Source organism: Chaetura pelagica, unplaced genomic scaffold (genome assembly GCF_000747805.2).
Source record: "Chaetura pelagica isolate M959 unplaced genomic scaffold, ChaPel_1.0 scaffold20, whole genome shotgun sequence".
NCBI classification, from domain to species: domain Eukaryota; kingdom Metazoa; phylum Chordata; class Aves; order Apodiformes; family Apodidae; genus Chaetura; species Chaetura pelagica.
The window spans coordinates 3,213,149-3,228,183 of record NW_009951958.1 but is presented as its reverse complement, the minus strand read 5'-3'; the positions used below and the strand labels follow the sequence as shown (position 1 = coordinate 3,228,183).

The 15,035-nt window shown below is 58.8% G+C and overlaps 1 protein-coding gene across 1 annotated transcript in view; it reads right to left on the bottom strand.

Annotated features, from left to right (window-relative positions):
- Positions 1 to 5,477: 5,477 nt before the first annotated feature.
- The window catches only part of SLC12A9 (solute carrier family 12, member 9), a 14,169-nt gene continuing 4,611 nt past the window's right edge, over positions 5,478 to 15,035 (bottom strand). Inside the window, exons 4-15 of the mRNA XM_010000283.1 lie at positions 14,218 to 14,352; positions 13,908 to 14,045; positions 13,384 to 13,683; positions 13,037 to 13,144; positions 12,823 to 12,934; positions 12,555 to 12,712; positions 12,247 to 12,329; positions 11,774 to 11,898; positions 8,025 to 8,217; positions 7,695 to 7,869; positions 6,776 to 6,922; positions 5,478 to 6,310 (exon numbers count right to left, since the gene is read on the bottom strand). Coding sequence (XP_009998585.1) covers positions 5,478 to 6,310; positions 6,776 to 6,922; positions 7,695 to 7,869; positions 8,025 to 8,217; positions 11,774 to 11,898; positions 12,247 to 12,329; positions 12,555 to 12,712; positions 12,823 to 12,934; positions 13,037 to 13,144; positions 13,384 to 13,683; positions 13,908 to 14,045; positions 14,218 to 14,352 — 2,507 coding nt within the window. The remainder of the gene's footprint in view (positions 6,311 to 6,775; positions 6,923 to 7,694; positions 7,870 to 8,024; positions 8,218 to 11,773; positions 11,899 to 12,246; positions 12,330 to 12,554; positions 12,713 to 12,822; positions 12,935 to 13,036; positions 13,145 to 13,383; positions 13,684 to 13,907; positions 14,046 to 14,217; positions 14,353 to 15,035) is intronic.

Genomic DNA, 15,035 nt, shown 5'->3' with positions numbered 1-15,035 from the left:
TTCCCGCGTCCCCGCCGGCGGGGAGGCAGGGCAGGGGCGTCCCCGGCCCCCCATCCCGAGGGTGTAGCACAGAGCTGGCAGTGTCACTCTGCCTGGTACCCCCCGTCTGGAGACCCTGCTACCACCCCTCATCAATCCGGCACCCCGCAGGGGCACGGGTGGGCACAGCTGGTGGCATGTGCCAGCTGCATCCCGGCGGCTTGACACCCTACGCCGTTCCCGGGCACCCTGGGTGTCCCGTCCTGTCCTGCCAGGGTGGGTGCAAGGGAGAAGGGGTGTGGGTGGACAGGAGACAGAGCCCGGGAGGCTCAAGGTGAGAGGGTGGGCACAGGGGTGGCAGGGGGTGGCACAGGGTGGCATGGGGAGTGGGCCATGAGCTCACACACACACGCAAAGGTCCAGGAATATTAAACTGCATTGCAGATAAATCCCCAACATAAATATCATGAGCTGCTCTGCCACGGGGGGGCCCAGCAAGATTTATAGCTCAGCAATTCCCACCGCCCACAGTGGACCCCCACAGTGGCCACGTACCCCAGCCCTGCCAGCCGTGCTTGGTGTGCCCTGTCACCTTCGCCTGCTGTACCTGCACAGCCTTGGGTGCTTGGAGGGGTCTCTGGGTCTTCCCAGGTGCTGGGGTGGGAGCCCCAGACAGCACATACTGGGTGCTGTGCTACCTGGCATGGGGACACTACGTAGTATGGGGATGCTGCTTGACATGGAAGGGGTGGCTTAGCTGGTGTGGGACTTGATGTCCTGTGCTGTGTGCACAAAGAGCTGGCTCCAGGCATGGCCCCAATGCCTGGTGGGCCTGAGGTTGAGCTCTCCTGTATGGGGGAGCCAGGGTGCTGGGCACCAAGACATGCAACAGTCCATGCACAGGTTGTGGAATGCATGCTCATTACATTGACACCCATGCATGCCAACACGCAGCAGCACTCACACACACATTCAAACATACCCTGCTGCCCAGGCCCCGTGACAGGCACATGTACACTGGCACACGCACACACACATCCAGGTGTTGCAGCAGAGCCTTCCTGGGCACACACCAAGGCTGAATGTCTCCATGAACCCCACCAGAGAAACAACCCAGCTTGGGCACCACAACCACCCAGGCACCACCAACACCAGCGGGGTGCAAGGTCACCTGGACCCAGGCTGCTTCAGGGATGGGAACTGGGGTGCTGGCTGGAGGGTGGAGGCACAGGGCTGGATGCCACCACAGCGGCTTCCCCAAGCCTGCACTTAGCGGACCCGGAGACATGCTTGGCACCTCAGTGAGAGTATGATGGATGCACATGGGTGGAGGAGAGGGGGCTGGCATTATTAACAGTCCTGGGTATTGCTCCAACAGGGCTGTAAAAATTAAAGGCGTGTGGATATAAAATAAGGGATAAATCTGAGCCGGCCGCAGAGCGCTGCAGCGTCCCGAGGGAGTTGGCATCTCCAGATGCCGGGCTATGGCAAGTGTGGGACAGGCAAGAGTGTGTAGATACAGGGGTCAGGCAGTGCTTGCACTCAGTGCCATGTGCTGTCACTCCGAAAATATTTCTGCCAAGTGCCTTGAGGGCATGCACAGGCAGTGCCAACCTGTGGAGCTGATGTTACAAGGCAAGAGGCTGTTCCTGAAGCTAGGATGGAAGGAAAAGAGGTTGTGCCTTCGCAGGCAGGGCTGGGGGCACAGGGGCACTTGCTCTGCGATGCCCACAAGTGCTGGCCAGCCCATGCACCCCCAGATCCCTCACCCTGGGCCAATACACCCTGACGTGACCAGGCTGATGTGAACTCGGCGTCCTGCCCATCCTGCAGCCCATGGCTCCGATCCTGAGCAGGACTCGGGGCAGCACCCACCTCGCCAGCCCTGCTCCGCCCAGGCCACCCTGCCGGCATCCTCATTTTCCCCGAGATTAGCCGCGGCGCGGGAGCCTCCGCGCACCGCCAGCAGGTGACAAATAAGATTTTTCCACTCTCCCGAGCACCCGGCATGAGTCTGTCATTGAAAATGCAAAGCAGCACAGAGCCAACCTCCGTCACCCGCCCTCTTCTCCACCAACCCCTCAGTGCCGATCTGCCCAAAATCCCCCTGGCATTGCTGCTGGAACTCCCCACTGCCCCTCAGCAGTGCTGGGCACAGAGTCCTCATGCCCAGTGGGGCAGTTTTCCAGGGGGGTTTCTTAGAGGGGTGCTAGTTTGGGGGTGTCAAACTGGATGGACAGCATGGCCTCACAATATCCTTCGGGTGCACCCATGTGCCTTGGCACTGTGGGTGGGAGAGGGGGAAAAGGGGGGTGCATGTAGGTCCCCACCATGCTGATTTTATGTGTATCCTGCCACGGCTTGCCTGTATGCCCCCAGGGGTGCCAGGCTCTGGGGTGGGCACAAGGTGAGCTTGTCCTGGTGGGAAGGCTTTGTCCCTTGTAGGAAACACTTGGCCCAAGGTATATCTTCTGGGGTCAACATCACACCAGAAACCTCACCCCAGGAGACCCTATCCCCAGTACTCACGGCAGGGGGGGAAGGACAGAAGTACTACACCCCAAAGCTGATCACATCCATCCAGCCCCCACAACTCCCACGCATGGACCTAAGCCTTCCCAACCCCTCACTCCCGCCAAACCCCTCAGCCCCCCACAACCCTGTTACCCGCTGCATCCCCAGCCCAAGCCAGGTGCCTCCCCAGCAGCCCCCCAGTCCGGCTCCCCACCCCCACCGCCGCGTCTCCCCTCCGCTATTGTCAGAGGGTTGCCTCTGCCTCTGTCTGTGAAATTAATTCGGAGGTGGAGAGGGAGAATTATGTAAAGTGTGGTTATTCTGGAGCGGCGGGGGAAGTGCGGCTGATGGCAAAGTGCCTTTTTGTGTGTTTAATATGCATTTTTTTTCCAGCGGTGCATTTTCAGGCGGGTAATTTGCTGTCTTTTCAGACCCCGATCAGTATCATTTCTCCGGCAATGACAGCTTTTATTTGCACTGAAATGAATGCTGCGAAATTTCCAAGAAATAGCCAAGGCCCCATTGGCTGCCCACCCCCGTGGGCTGGGGCACAGGCACTCGCCACTGCCTGCCCCCCGCAGACCCCTGGCTAGCCCCTGCCCACGGCCCTGCTGGTCAGCATTCCCCAGGACTGCTGGGCACGTGCATGTGCCACTTCACACATCCTATGTGCACAGGTGTGTGTGTGCTCTCCTGCCTCACCCCCTCCCTACCTTCAGCCCTGTGTGCACACCACATATAGGGAGATACATATATATATATATATATCCCAATCCCTGTGCACATATAAACACCCTTTGTGCATATGCACACCCCTCCCCCTTGTGCATGTATACACCCTCCCAGCACAGCCCCCCCCCCCCCTTTCTGCGCACACACACACACACACACACATTCTTAGTCCATGCATATTCTCCCCTTAGCACACACACACTTTCCCCACACCTGTGCATATGTGACCCTCTGTACACTTGGGAATTGGGGGGGGAGGTCTCCCCACTTTATGTCCCCCAGGGTTCAGTGCAGCACCCCTGAATCAAGGCACTCACACCTCAGGAGGGTGTGCCCCCCCACATACCACTGTTCCCCTTCCTCAGCACAGCACAGCCCTTCGGGAAACTGAGGCACAGAAGGGGTAGGCATGAATGGGGGATAATCGCCTCTCCAGACACCGGTGCGTGGGAGCTTTGAGAAGATGCAGGGGTTGTGTCTGTGTGTGTCTCTGTGTCAGGAGGGAGGAATAAATGCTGTGTAGGTGTGTGCCAGGTGGGCGTTGTGTGCCAGAGCTGCTGTGCAATGCTGCCTTTGCACATGTGCACATCTGGGTGTGTGCTGTGTCAGTCCCCTGCCCCAGTGTGTGACAGCGTGTCTGCAAGGGTGGTGTGGGCATCTTCAAATGGGACAGCATCACCATGTGTGTGACACTGTGTGTGCCCCCCATGTGTGCCCATGAGTGTGCAGTGCTGCACCCCTCTACAGCTTCGTGGGGGGCTGTGCACCCCCAGCTGTGAGAAGGTCCCTGGCAGTGGTGGAGCCAGTGCCTGGCACGGCCAAGGTTAACTCTGCCAGAGCCCAGCGGCGCGGTGTGGGGAAGCTTTAATTTAATGAAGTGTGAGGCTTTTTATGGGCTTTTAATTACGTGGTGATAATTAACATTATAGGCCGCCGGGTCCCGCTGGTGCCCGGCTGCCCTGTGCCAGCTTCCGCCTGTTTGTAAATAAACCGCGCGGGCTGCGCAGTGCCCACCCCAGGGCACCCACCTGCTGCAGCGGGGAGCAAGGCCAGCCCCAGCCCCCTGCCCACATACTGGGGTGGGGAGTTGGGCACAAGTTCAGGCAAAATGTAGAGAGCAAAGGGGTCCCCCCATTTTCATCCCCCAGCTGCCTGGGTTTTTCCAGCCCTCTGGCTGAGCAGAGCTGCCAGCTGGCAGTGCCAAACTTGGTCAGAGTGGGTGCAGACAGCAGTGCCACCCTTGTGCCCCCCTGCCATGGCCCAGCATAGCCTGGAGCAGCCCCCCCTACTGGGGGGAGGGAAGGGGCTAATAGGAAGCAATACATCAGGCAGCACCTGGGCACATTGCCCACCTGCCAGGCACCCAATGGATTTATCACCCAGCACCCAGGCCATTTCCTGCCCTCCTCTAATCAGTAAATGGGGGCAGGGGACAGTGCCAGCTCCCCAATGCATGTCAAGATGTTTGCAGGGAGGTGGTGATGACCCATGAGAGAGGTCCCAGAGCAAGGCCAGGGGACCCAGGTATCCAGGTAGGTCCTCCCCCACCCCACTCCATAACATTTTCTCACTCCCTGGAAGAACCAAGGGCTTGGAGCCCTTGTGTGGGGGCATAGAAATTAAAGCATCTGGGTGCCCCCCAACCAGCAGCAATTAGGGTGCTGAGGAACCAGCAGGTATTATGGCCAGCACCCAGCTGCTTCCCCTCCCCACATCCAGCCTCATTCAGGGAACCCAGGCATCTGGGCTCCCCTCCCCCACCCCTTCCCGTTTAATTTTTCCTAATGAAAGGCAGGGAGGATGGCAGGGAGCTGGGGCACCAAGGTCGAGGCTGCCTTTAATCAATCCCCACTGCTGGCTGGGTGCCCGGAGGAGCCTGCGGAGGAGAGGCTGGGGGCTGCAGGAGGGGGAAAGCACGGGAAAGGGGGGATGCAGGGTGCGACCAAGGGGCTCCCAGCAGCCAAATGAGGATCCCAGTGCTTGGACTCCCCCTGGGACCCCACCATCCCTCATCGCCACTTCAAAGAAAAGGCACCGTGAATGCACCATGTTGCCCGGCTGGTGCCAGAGCTGTGCACGAATCCTGCCAGGGCAGCTCCAATCCTCTGCAGGAAACACCCTCCCCCCAAAAAACAGCCCATCCCCTTGGGCACCCAGCCCCCAATCCCTCCATACCCACCAAGGTGGGGACACAGGGGCTGGGGCCATACCCAGGCTCAGGCTGCTAAAGGCACTGGGCAAAGGAGGGTGACCTACAGCTGGGTGCTGGTGACAGCACTCACCCCATGCACCAGCACGGTGGGGCCCAGCCCACGGGTGAGCAGCTCCAGCTGGTGCAGGTAGAGCGGGTAGAGGCTGGTGTCAGCCGGCGGCCGCGGCAGGTAGAGGAAGCGCACGGCTGGAGCGGGGCTCTGCTCCAGGACGAGTTTGTTGGCGGCACAGACGTACTCATCCGACACTTGGGTGGCGTTGGCTGGGAAGTTCACGGTCCCTTCCTCCTCTTCCTCCTCTGCTGGGCCCCCTGGGGGTCCCTGGCGGGTTTGCCAGTGCAGGTGGGTGACAGCATCCCAGGGCACCAGCTGGATCTGGGCCTGGATGCGCAAGTCCTTGAGGAGCTGGCGCAGCTTCTCCTCCTGGGCGTGGGGCATGGCGCCCGCCTCCACGCAGAGGAAGAGGCGCAGGCGTGCCCGGCGCCAGGCCCGCGCCATGTTGAGGACACAGGCCATCTGCAGCAGGAAGAAGCTGCAGGGGTCAGCGTAGCGGGCGCTGTCTGGCCGCAGCAGGTTGACAGGCCAGACGTGGATGGAGGGTGGGGGGCTGGCAGCCCTCCGCAGCTCCCAGACCTTGTCCAGGCTCTCCAGCTGCCGGGCAAGCAGGACATTACGAAGCATCTTTAGGGCATCAGCCACGATGCCCACATACTCCCAGGGTGACAGCAGCTTGGGTGTGGCAGGTGCCCGCAGAGGGGGGAAGCCCAGGGGGACCTCCTCACGGGCACTGGTGAAGGCAGGGTGCCGGGCCAGACCATCCTGTGGTGCCGCATCATCGTAGAAGCCCAGTACCAGAGTGTTGGGACGCATCCCACCTGCCAGAGAGACCATACCAACCTGGCTGAGCAGAGCTGGAGGACCCCACCAGCCCTCCTGGCACTGCAGATGCTAAGAAGCTCCAGCTTGGCTTTGTCACTGCTCACACTGATGATTCCAGACCACTCAGCATCACACACCCAGATGCCTCGAAGACCCGCCTTGGCTTTGGCATTGCCCACCCAACACCTCTCCAAGCTCCAGCTTGGCTTTGGTGCTGCCCACACCAGGAGCTTCCAAGCCCCTTGGCAGTGCCCATCCAGCTGGCTTCAAGCCCCTCAACATTGCTGACACAGATGCCTCCAAGACCAAATTTGGCTTCAGCATTGCTCACCCCAGATGCCTCCAAGCCCCAGTTTGGCTTTGGCATCGCTCATCCAGGTGCCACAAAACCACTTGGCTACTCTTACCCCCCAGGGACAGCAGGGTAGACCCTCACACATGCCCAGCTGGGTTCCACTCACCAAGGCCAGAGGTGAAAAGGAGCTGCCGGACCCCGAGTCGCACTGAGGGTGCAAGGGTGAGGCTGACAAAAGCCTTGACGTTCAGCTTGTCCACCAAGCTCAGCCACGAGTCCTGCTGGGGCTGCAGCGGGTCCGAGGGCAGCATGTCTGGTTGGGGAGTGAGAACAGCATCAGGGGGTTGGGTACCCCATACGGGGGGCTCACCCTGGTATCCCCATGGCAACCTTCACTGCAAAACCAGTGCCAACCCCTGTACCCACCCCATCACCCACAAGACAAGGAGGTGGAAGCAAGTGCTTCCAACCTGAGATACAAGATTACACATAAATATATAAAAAAAATACCCAGGCAGCCCCATCCCCCCTCCCCAATTTCAGGCCATTAGTCACCATGGCAACGGTGGGAGGGGTGGGGAGCAGAGCCCGTGCATCCGCTGGGGCGGGGACAGGGCCAGTGACAGTCACTGCATGTGCCAGGGAGCACGCGTGTGCAAACTAACATGCACCAGGGCGCAGAAACACCTGAGGTCCTTGGATGCACAGCAGCAGGCAAGACCTGAGGATGGACACAGGCACACAAAGGTGCAAGGCTGTGCCAAGTGTGTTGACCTGTGCAATGGGACTGTGCTACACAGGGGCCCACAGAAGCCCAGGTGGCACGTGTGGCACCTGCAGGAGCTCTGTGTGCACAGGTAGGGATGAATACTTGAGCACACACGTGTGCAAGCACGTGTGGACAGGAGGTGTGGGACAGACACAAGCCACATACGTTCCGCATACCAAGCCAAGCCACACATGGGCCCAAAATGTTGACCACCTCTGTCCCACTCTACTCAGCTGGGACTGGACCCCAAGGACTCTGGGAGCCCACCAGCACCACAGCAGAGGCCACCAGCACTGGAGACGGTGCAAATCCTCACCCAAGTCCTGCAGCTCAACGTGGCCCAGGACATAGAGGCCACTCTTCTTGAGGTCGTTGACAAAATCAATGAGACGGGCACTGCCTCGTGGGTTCTGCACCATCAGCAGCATCTGTGGGCGCCAGAACTTGACGTGGTCCTTCCTCACATCCAGCATCAGCAGGTACTTCCGCACCTGAAGGAAAGGAGGGCAGCAGGTGAGGAATCCGCCTTTCAACAAACCACCCCATGCACATGCCAACCCTAAGGACACAATGCCCAAGACAGAGCTGCCATGGGGACACCAGATTTCCATCACATGAAGGGAGAGTGGAGGAAAACAGGGCTCACCTGGTGAAAGATGAGGGCCTGGCTGATGTAGCCCCAGGTGCTGCTGGGTGAGAGGTAGTGGAGGGCAAGAAGGAGGAGAAGGAGGAAGCCCAGGCTTGCTGAGGCTGACACAGGGCTGATGAGGAACATCATGACGCAGCAGCCTGCGATGCCCAGCAGGCACGTGTGCCAGGTGAAGTACCGGAAGGTGGGCCTGGAGCCGGGAGAATCACAGAATCTTATGGGTTGGAAGGGACCTCAAAAGATCATCTAGTCCAACCCCCCCTGCCAGAGCAGGATCACCCAGAGCACATCACACAGGAACGTGTCCAGTTGGGTTTTGAAAGCCTCCAGTGAAGGAGACTCCACAACCTCTCTGGGCAGCCTGTTCCAGTGCTCTGTCACTCTCACAGTAAATTAGTTTTTTTCTGATGTTTACATGGCTCCCTCCTCCAGACACTTGCCCTTAACATATTTGTAAACATTGATGAGGTTGCCCCTCAGTCTCCTCTTCTCCAAGCTAAAGAGGCCCAGCTCCCTCAGCCTTTCCTCATAAGGGAGATGTTCCACTCCCTTAATCACCTTCATGGCTCTGCACTGGACTCTTTCAAGCAGTTCCCTGTCCCTCTTGAACTGAGGGGCCCAGAACTGGACACAATATTCCAGATGTGGCCTCACCAAGGCAGAATAGAGGGGGAGGAGAACCTCCCTTGACCTACTAACCACACCCTTCCTAATGCACCCCAGGATGCCATTGGCCTTCTTGGCTACAAGGGCACATTGCTGGCTCATGGGCATCCTCCTGTCCACCAGGACCCCCAGGTCCCTTTCACCTACACTGCTCTCCAGCAGGTCAGCCCCCAACCTGTACTGGTACATGGGGTTGTTCTTCCCCAGGTGCAAGACTCTACACTTGCCCTTGTTGAATTTCATCAGGTTTCTCCCTGCCCAACTCTCCAGCCTGTCCAGGTCTTGCTGAATGGCAGCACAGCCTTCTGGTGTGTCAGCCACCCCTCCCAGTTTAGTGTCATCAGCAAACTTGCTGGGGGGACATTCTGTTCCCTGCAACGTATTTGAAGAAGCCCTGTCTATTGTCTTTGACATCACTAACAAGGTTTAGTTCCAAGGAGGCCTTAGCTTTCCTTATTGCCTCCCTACGTCCTCTGACAACAGTGCTATATTCCTCCCAAGTGATCAGCCCCTCCTTCCATGATCCATAGATCCTCTTTTTCCACTTGAGTTTGCCCAGCAGTTCCCTGCTTAACCATGTGGGTCTCCTCCTGGCTCCCTTATTTGATTTCCTACCCATTGGGATGCTCTGATCCTGAGCTTGGAAGAAGTGGTCCTTGAATGTTGACCAACTATCTTGAGCCCCTTTACCATCTAGTACCCTGTCCCATGGGGCTTCTCTTAACACTTGATTGAAGAGGCCAAAGTTGGCCCTGCGGAAGTCCAGGGTTCTGGTCCTGCTAGGTGTTCTGTTCCTCCCACACAGGATCCTGAACTCCACCATCTCGTGATCACTGCAGCCAAGGCAGCCATTGACCATCACTGCTTCAACCAGACCTTCCTTGTTGGTGAGCACAAGATCCAGCAGTGCTCCTCTCCTAGATGGTTTGTCCAACATTTGTATGAAGAAGTTACCATCAATGCTTGGAGGAACCTCCTAGACTGTGAATGGCTGAGTAGGCCTTGCAGCAAATATCTGGGTAGTTAAAATCCCCAGTGAGGACCAAGGCCTGTAGTTGTGAGGCTGCTTTCAGCTGCCTGTAGAAAGCCTCATCAACTCCCTCATCCTGATCAGGAGGTCTGTGATAGACCCCCGTAACTGTATCACCCATGCCAGCCTGCCCCTTAATTCATACCCACAGACTTTCCACTTGCTCCTCATCAGCCCCTGGACAAAGCTCAAGACCTTCTAGTTGCTGTCTCACATAAAGAGCAACACCACTGCCTCACTTTGCTGACCTGTCTTTCCTAAAAAGGACACAGCCATCCATGACCACATTTCAGTCATGTGAGCTGTCCCACCATGTCTCTGGAATTGCCACCAGATCATAACCCTTATACTGCAGACCTCTAACTCCTGTTTACTCCCCATGCTGCCTGCATTGGTGTGCTGGCATTTCAGGGAGCGAGCTGAGCACGCTGGTGGCACTCTTGGGAGGCAGAAGGCCTTCTGGTCTTCATTAATAGTAGAAAAATGCCCCTCTAGTTCAAATCCAGCTACAACCCCCTCCCTCTTCTAGTTTAAAGCTCTGTGAATGAGCCCTGCTAACTCCTGCCCTAGGACACTTTGTCCGCTGCAGGTCAGGGTCTTCCCATCCAATGCCAGCACGCCCGGTGTCCTGGAAACCAAACCATCCGGGAGTTTTGTCCCCTACCTTCTTCAAGTCTAGTCTAAAGCTCTCTCAATGAGCCCTGCTAACTCCTGGCCAAGAATCCTTTTCCCCCTTGTTAAAGGGGACAACCACTCAGCTGCAGGGCAGGCATGGCCAGGGGGGATTTGCCAAGGTGCTGACCAGAAAACCCCAGGAAACCCTGCAGTGTCAGCTCAGAGATGTCGGGCACCACAGATGCCTGTAGGAGAGGGCACTGAGGGATGGTGGTATCTCCCAGGGCACCGGGCAGCCCCTTGATGCCAGCCCCAAGCAGGTGGGGGCAACCTGAGGTGGGGGTGACAGTTACAGGGCTGGGGCTGCCCTGGCACACCCCAGGGGACAGGGTAGTGTCAGGCAGAACATGGCAGTGCCCTTTGTGTTTGCTCAGGCTGGTGCAGGGAGGCGGAGGCGGGGAGGCGAGAAGCTGTTATTTTCTCTAATTGTTGTTTTTCCTGAAAGGTAATTAAAATCCTTTTCCACTGCACTTCATGGAGACCTCAATGCAGGGAGGGGCAGGCACCAGATGTGGGGTGAGTGAGAGAACTGTCACCATCCACCCCAGCAGCTTAACCCCGAGCACCCAGCCTGCCTCATCTATGCCCAGCCAAGGGAGAAGCTGGGGGAGGCCAAGCCTGCCTGGCAGACACCAGCTCTCCCTTGGAAACGGGGCACTCTGGGGCACCCTTGGGTAATGCCACCCAGTCCTGCTGGGGCACCACCTCTCTTCCACCTGAGGGACTTTCCCTGCTTTGGAGGCATAACACTTTGCACCAAGGGCAGCAGGCATCGCCCAAGAGGGAGACCAAGCTGTCCCCAGCCACCCTACTGTGCCCCCCTTGCCCCAGATTTGGGCAGCCCTGCCAGGCCAGCCCCATACCAGGCTACCCCACATCCCCCTCCCCTGGTGCTGCCTGCCACACAGAGTCCTCCTTCCTGGAAGATTTTTTCTCCCTCTCCCACACAGGATCCCCCCCCTCTCTCCCCCTTCCCAGTTAGTTTAATTAGCTCTAATGGAAAGTGGGCTCCATCATGGCTTGGCAAGCTGCCCGGGGGATGCCGGGCAGGCACAGGCTATAAATTACCTCTGGAAAGCCTAAGGGGAGGGGGCAGGTGGTACCTGGTGGTGCTGGATTTATCTGTACGTGCTAAGCAAAGCAGTGCCAGGGTGTGGGGATTGTGCCAAGCCAGTGCTACGTTGGGTCCTGTCCCCTTCTCCCTTCCCAGGGACGGGTGTGTCTCTGCCCCCCCAGTAACCCAGGAGAGAGGCGCTCAGCGTCTCTGCCCCACAGGGGGACAGTAGGTGCAGGGATGGCAGGGGAGCCACAGATGGATGGGTGGGTGCCAGCCCAAAACCTCGGCACAGCCTCCCTCCCCTATGCCAGCAGGTACCTGAAGTTGGGGGCTGATGCCCACTCCAGTGCCAGGCAGGCCAGGTTGACAGTGGCGTAAACCAGGAGGAAGAAGGTGGTCACAACCCCTGCGATGGTGTTGAGTTTCCCAGAGAAGAGCACAAGCTGCAGAGAGCACAGGGAGGCACCAGGTGAATGTACCCCCTGGGATGGCACCCCCTGAACAGGCCTGAGCCATTCCTGCTGAGCCTGGGACATGCCAAGACAGTGAGATGGGGAAAGGGAACTGCCAGTGCCACAGAGGCAGAAATCCCTGCCCCTTGCTGTGATTTATCCTTCCTTTATAGGCTTGGGAAAGGGGGTGGCACAGCCACAGCAGGATACTTGGAGCAAGAGCCCTGGGGGGAGATGCCCAGGACTGGGGAGATGTGCCAGGCTCCACAATGCCCAGCCCAGGTGCTAACCCACCTTCACCCAGCAAAGTCAGGAAAGGAGCATTGCCAGCAAACTCACCTGCACCACCAGCCAGGAGAGGATCACCGCCATCACAGGGTTCCCACTGGTAGATGTCTTCTTGGCCAGCGCCAGTGCCCGGCCTGTGAACAGAGCAGGGAGGTTGGGCTGGGGCACCAGCAGGCTTGGACACCAGCCAGAAGTCCTGTCCCCACCCTAGGTGCTGGGACAGGAGCAAACACGTGACCCAGATGGGCATGCACCAACCCACAAAGCATCATCCACACACCAGGAAGGGGGCTCCCTGGTGCCAGGGCTGCTCCTCCCAGGTGGGCTCTCTCAGGTGTCAGCACACTCCAGGTACTCACCAAAGAGATCATCCCGGGCCAGGGCGTAGAGGATGCGGGATGCCCCGATGAGGTTGCTCATGGCTGCAGAGAGAGTGGCAGCATAGATGCCCACAGTCACCAGGGGTGGGAAGATACTGATGTCACGCAAAAAGCCGTAGTCTTTCTGCAAGAGGGTCCTGGAGAGGGACATGGACACACTGGCATCTTCCTCAGCTCTGGGCACCATACCCTGGCACTGAGCACACCTCAGCACTGAAGACCCTGAGGAGGGGACAGGTGGCTTTACCTGCTGCAGGTGGCACACATGAGAAAAGCCAGTAGGTTGTAGATGAGGTAGGTGAAGAGCACGGCAGAGATGGTTCCCCGTGGGATGGAGTAGCTGGGGCGCTTCAGGTCCCCTGCAGGCAGGAGTGGGCAGCATTAGTGACTGTAGGCACGGCACCCACCTGCTCTCCTACAGCCTTGCTGGTGCTACCCAGCCTGGCACCTCCCGCCCATACCTGACATGTTGGAGCCTGCCATGATGCCAGTGCAGCCGTTGAACATCACTGCAAAGACGGAGCTGAAGCTCATCATCTGCCCAGTGGTGTAGTCCACCCCGTACCCACCTGCAGGAGACAGGAGCACAGGCTGTCAGGGGCAGCACAGCCCCACCATATACCCTCTCCTCAATGTCCCCATGCATAAACCACAGGAGAAGCCACCCCAAGGCATCTGTTTTGTGCCCACAAGCTCCTCCCACCCTCCAGTGAGGCCCCACTGATGTGGAAGTGCCAGTCTCACCCCTCCCCGAGGCACAGATGCCACAGAGGGTGGGGTGGGCAGGGTGGGGAGAGCAGCTCCTCACCACCCAGGTTGTCTCGCAGGGTGGCGAGTGAGAAGCCAGTGAAGTTGCCGTTCTCAATCTCGGAGCCGTTGGAGCGGGGCAGGCGGATGGGCACCCCAGTGGGCTGCGTGGCAAAGAAGCTAACGAGGATGGTGCCCAGGACACCCGCGACGATGAGAAAGATGAGGAAGGTGGCCTTGGCGTAGATGGAGGCGCCCACGAGGCACACAAGGAGGCAGAGGGCCAGCAGCACGGTGCCGTAGAGCAGCTCATACCAGTAGCTCTGAGGCAGGACGTGGACACCTGAGCCTGCTTTTTGCCCTGGGCAAGAGACAAGCCAGTATCAGCGGGACTCAGAGCAGACATCACCAGGAGCTGAGAGCCACCAGCATTGTGACAGGCATGGTGGGCACCAACTCACTGGCCAGAGGGCTGGGCAGACTATGCTGACTATGCCAGGCATAGTGCTTGGCACACCTGGGAGGGTTCTAGGCCTACTCAGATAAGGGACATAACCTGTTCCCTTCCACCACAGGGGTACTCACCAGGGGGGATTCCAAAGCTGTCTACCACTGCCTCCACCAATCCCAGCACATACAGGGCACTGCCACAAACGTTGGCCAGAAAAAACATGATTCCAATGCTGCCCCCAAACTCCGGGCCCAGGGCACGGCTGATCATATCTTGCTCAAGTCAAGGGAACATGCCAGAAGCCCAAATCATCATCAGGGGCCCCCAACCCTCCCTCCAAGGGAAGGGGCTTCCAGCCCCAGCGTGGCACCCTGAGGCTTCCGAGTGGTCAACCAGATTTTGCACCATGTCCCCTGCCCTGGTAGCACCCACAACCAAGGATACAGTAGGCTCCTCCAGCATCCAGCGCCCCGTTGGTGGCGATGGCGCAGACAGACAGCACCGTCATGCCGATGATGAAGTATGCGACCGCAAACATGGCCAGGGCTTGGTATAACCCAGCATGGCCCACCACGAACCCTGCCAAGGACGGGGGAGAAGCCGGCATGTCTGTGAGCTGGGCACAGACCACCCCCAGACAGGGTCCCCAGGCACAGCCAGCTCCTCAGATCTTGTCCCCACCAAAGTATATGGGCTGCTTCAGTCCATACCACCTCCTTCCCAGCCAGGATAGGGATACCCCCACCCTGGGATGCTGCAGCCAGCTCAGCCAGTGCCCCCTCCTCCCCAACCCTCCACCTTGGGGCATCCCCATCCTCCTGCCATGCCAGGATCATGCTCAGGCACACCCTGGGCACGGGTAACTCGGAAGGGAACACCCAAAAAGCAAACAAACAGGGCAGGGGCCCTGCTGCCCACCCAGCCCCAGGGCAGTACAGGGGTGTGCTGGGATCCCATGCCCTGCTGTCACCCTCAGCAGGCAGCGAGTGCCTTGCGCTCCAGCTCAGGCACCAGGCACCAATGGGCTTCCCATGGGGTTCAGTCAGCCACTCCACTTCCCCACTGCAAAGCAGGAAGCAAAAGCAACTCTGGGGTATCCCCACCAGGCGGGGCACTGCTTCCTAGTGTGAGTCTTCCCCCCCAAGGGACAGGACACCCAGAGTCCCCCCAACCCCCCCGTAAACCTGCCTGGGGTGACAGGAGGCGAATGGGGCGGGCAGTGCCGCGGGCAGGAAGGGGCTGGCTGTGGCTGCAGGGAGATG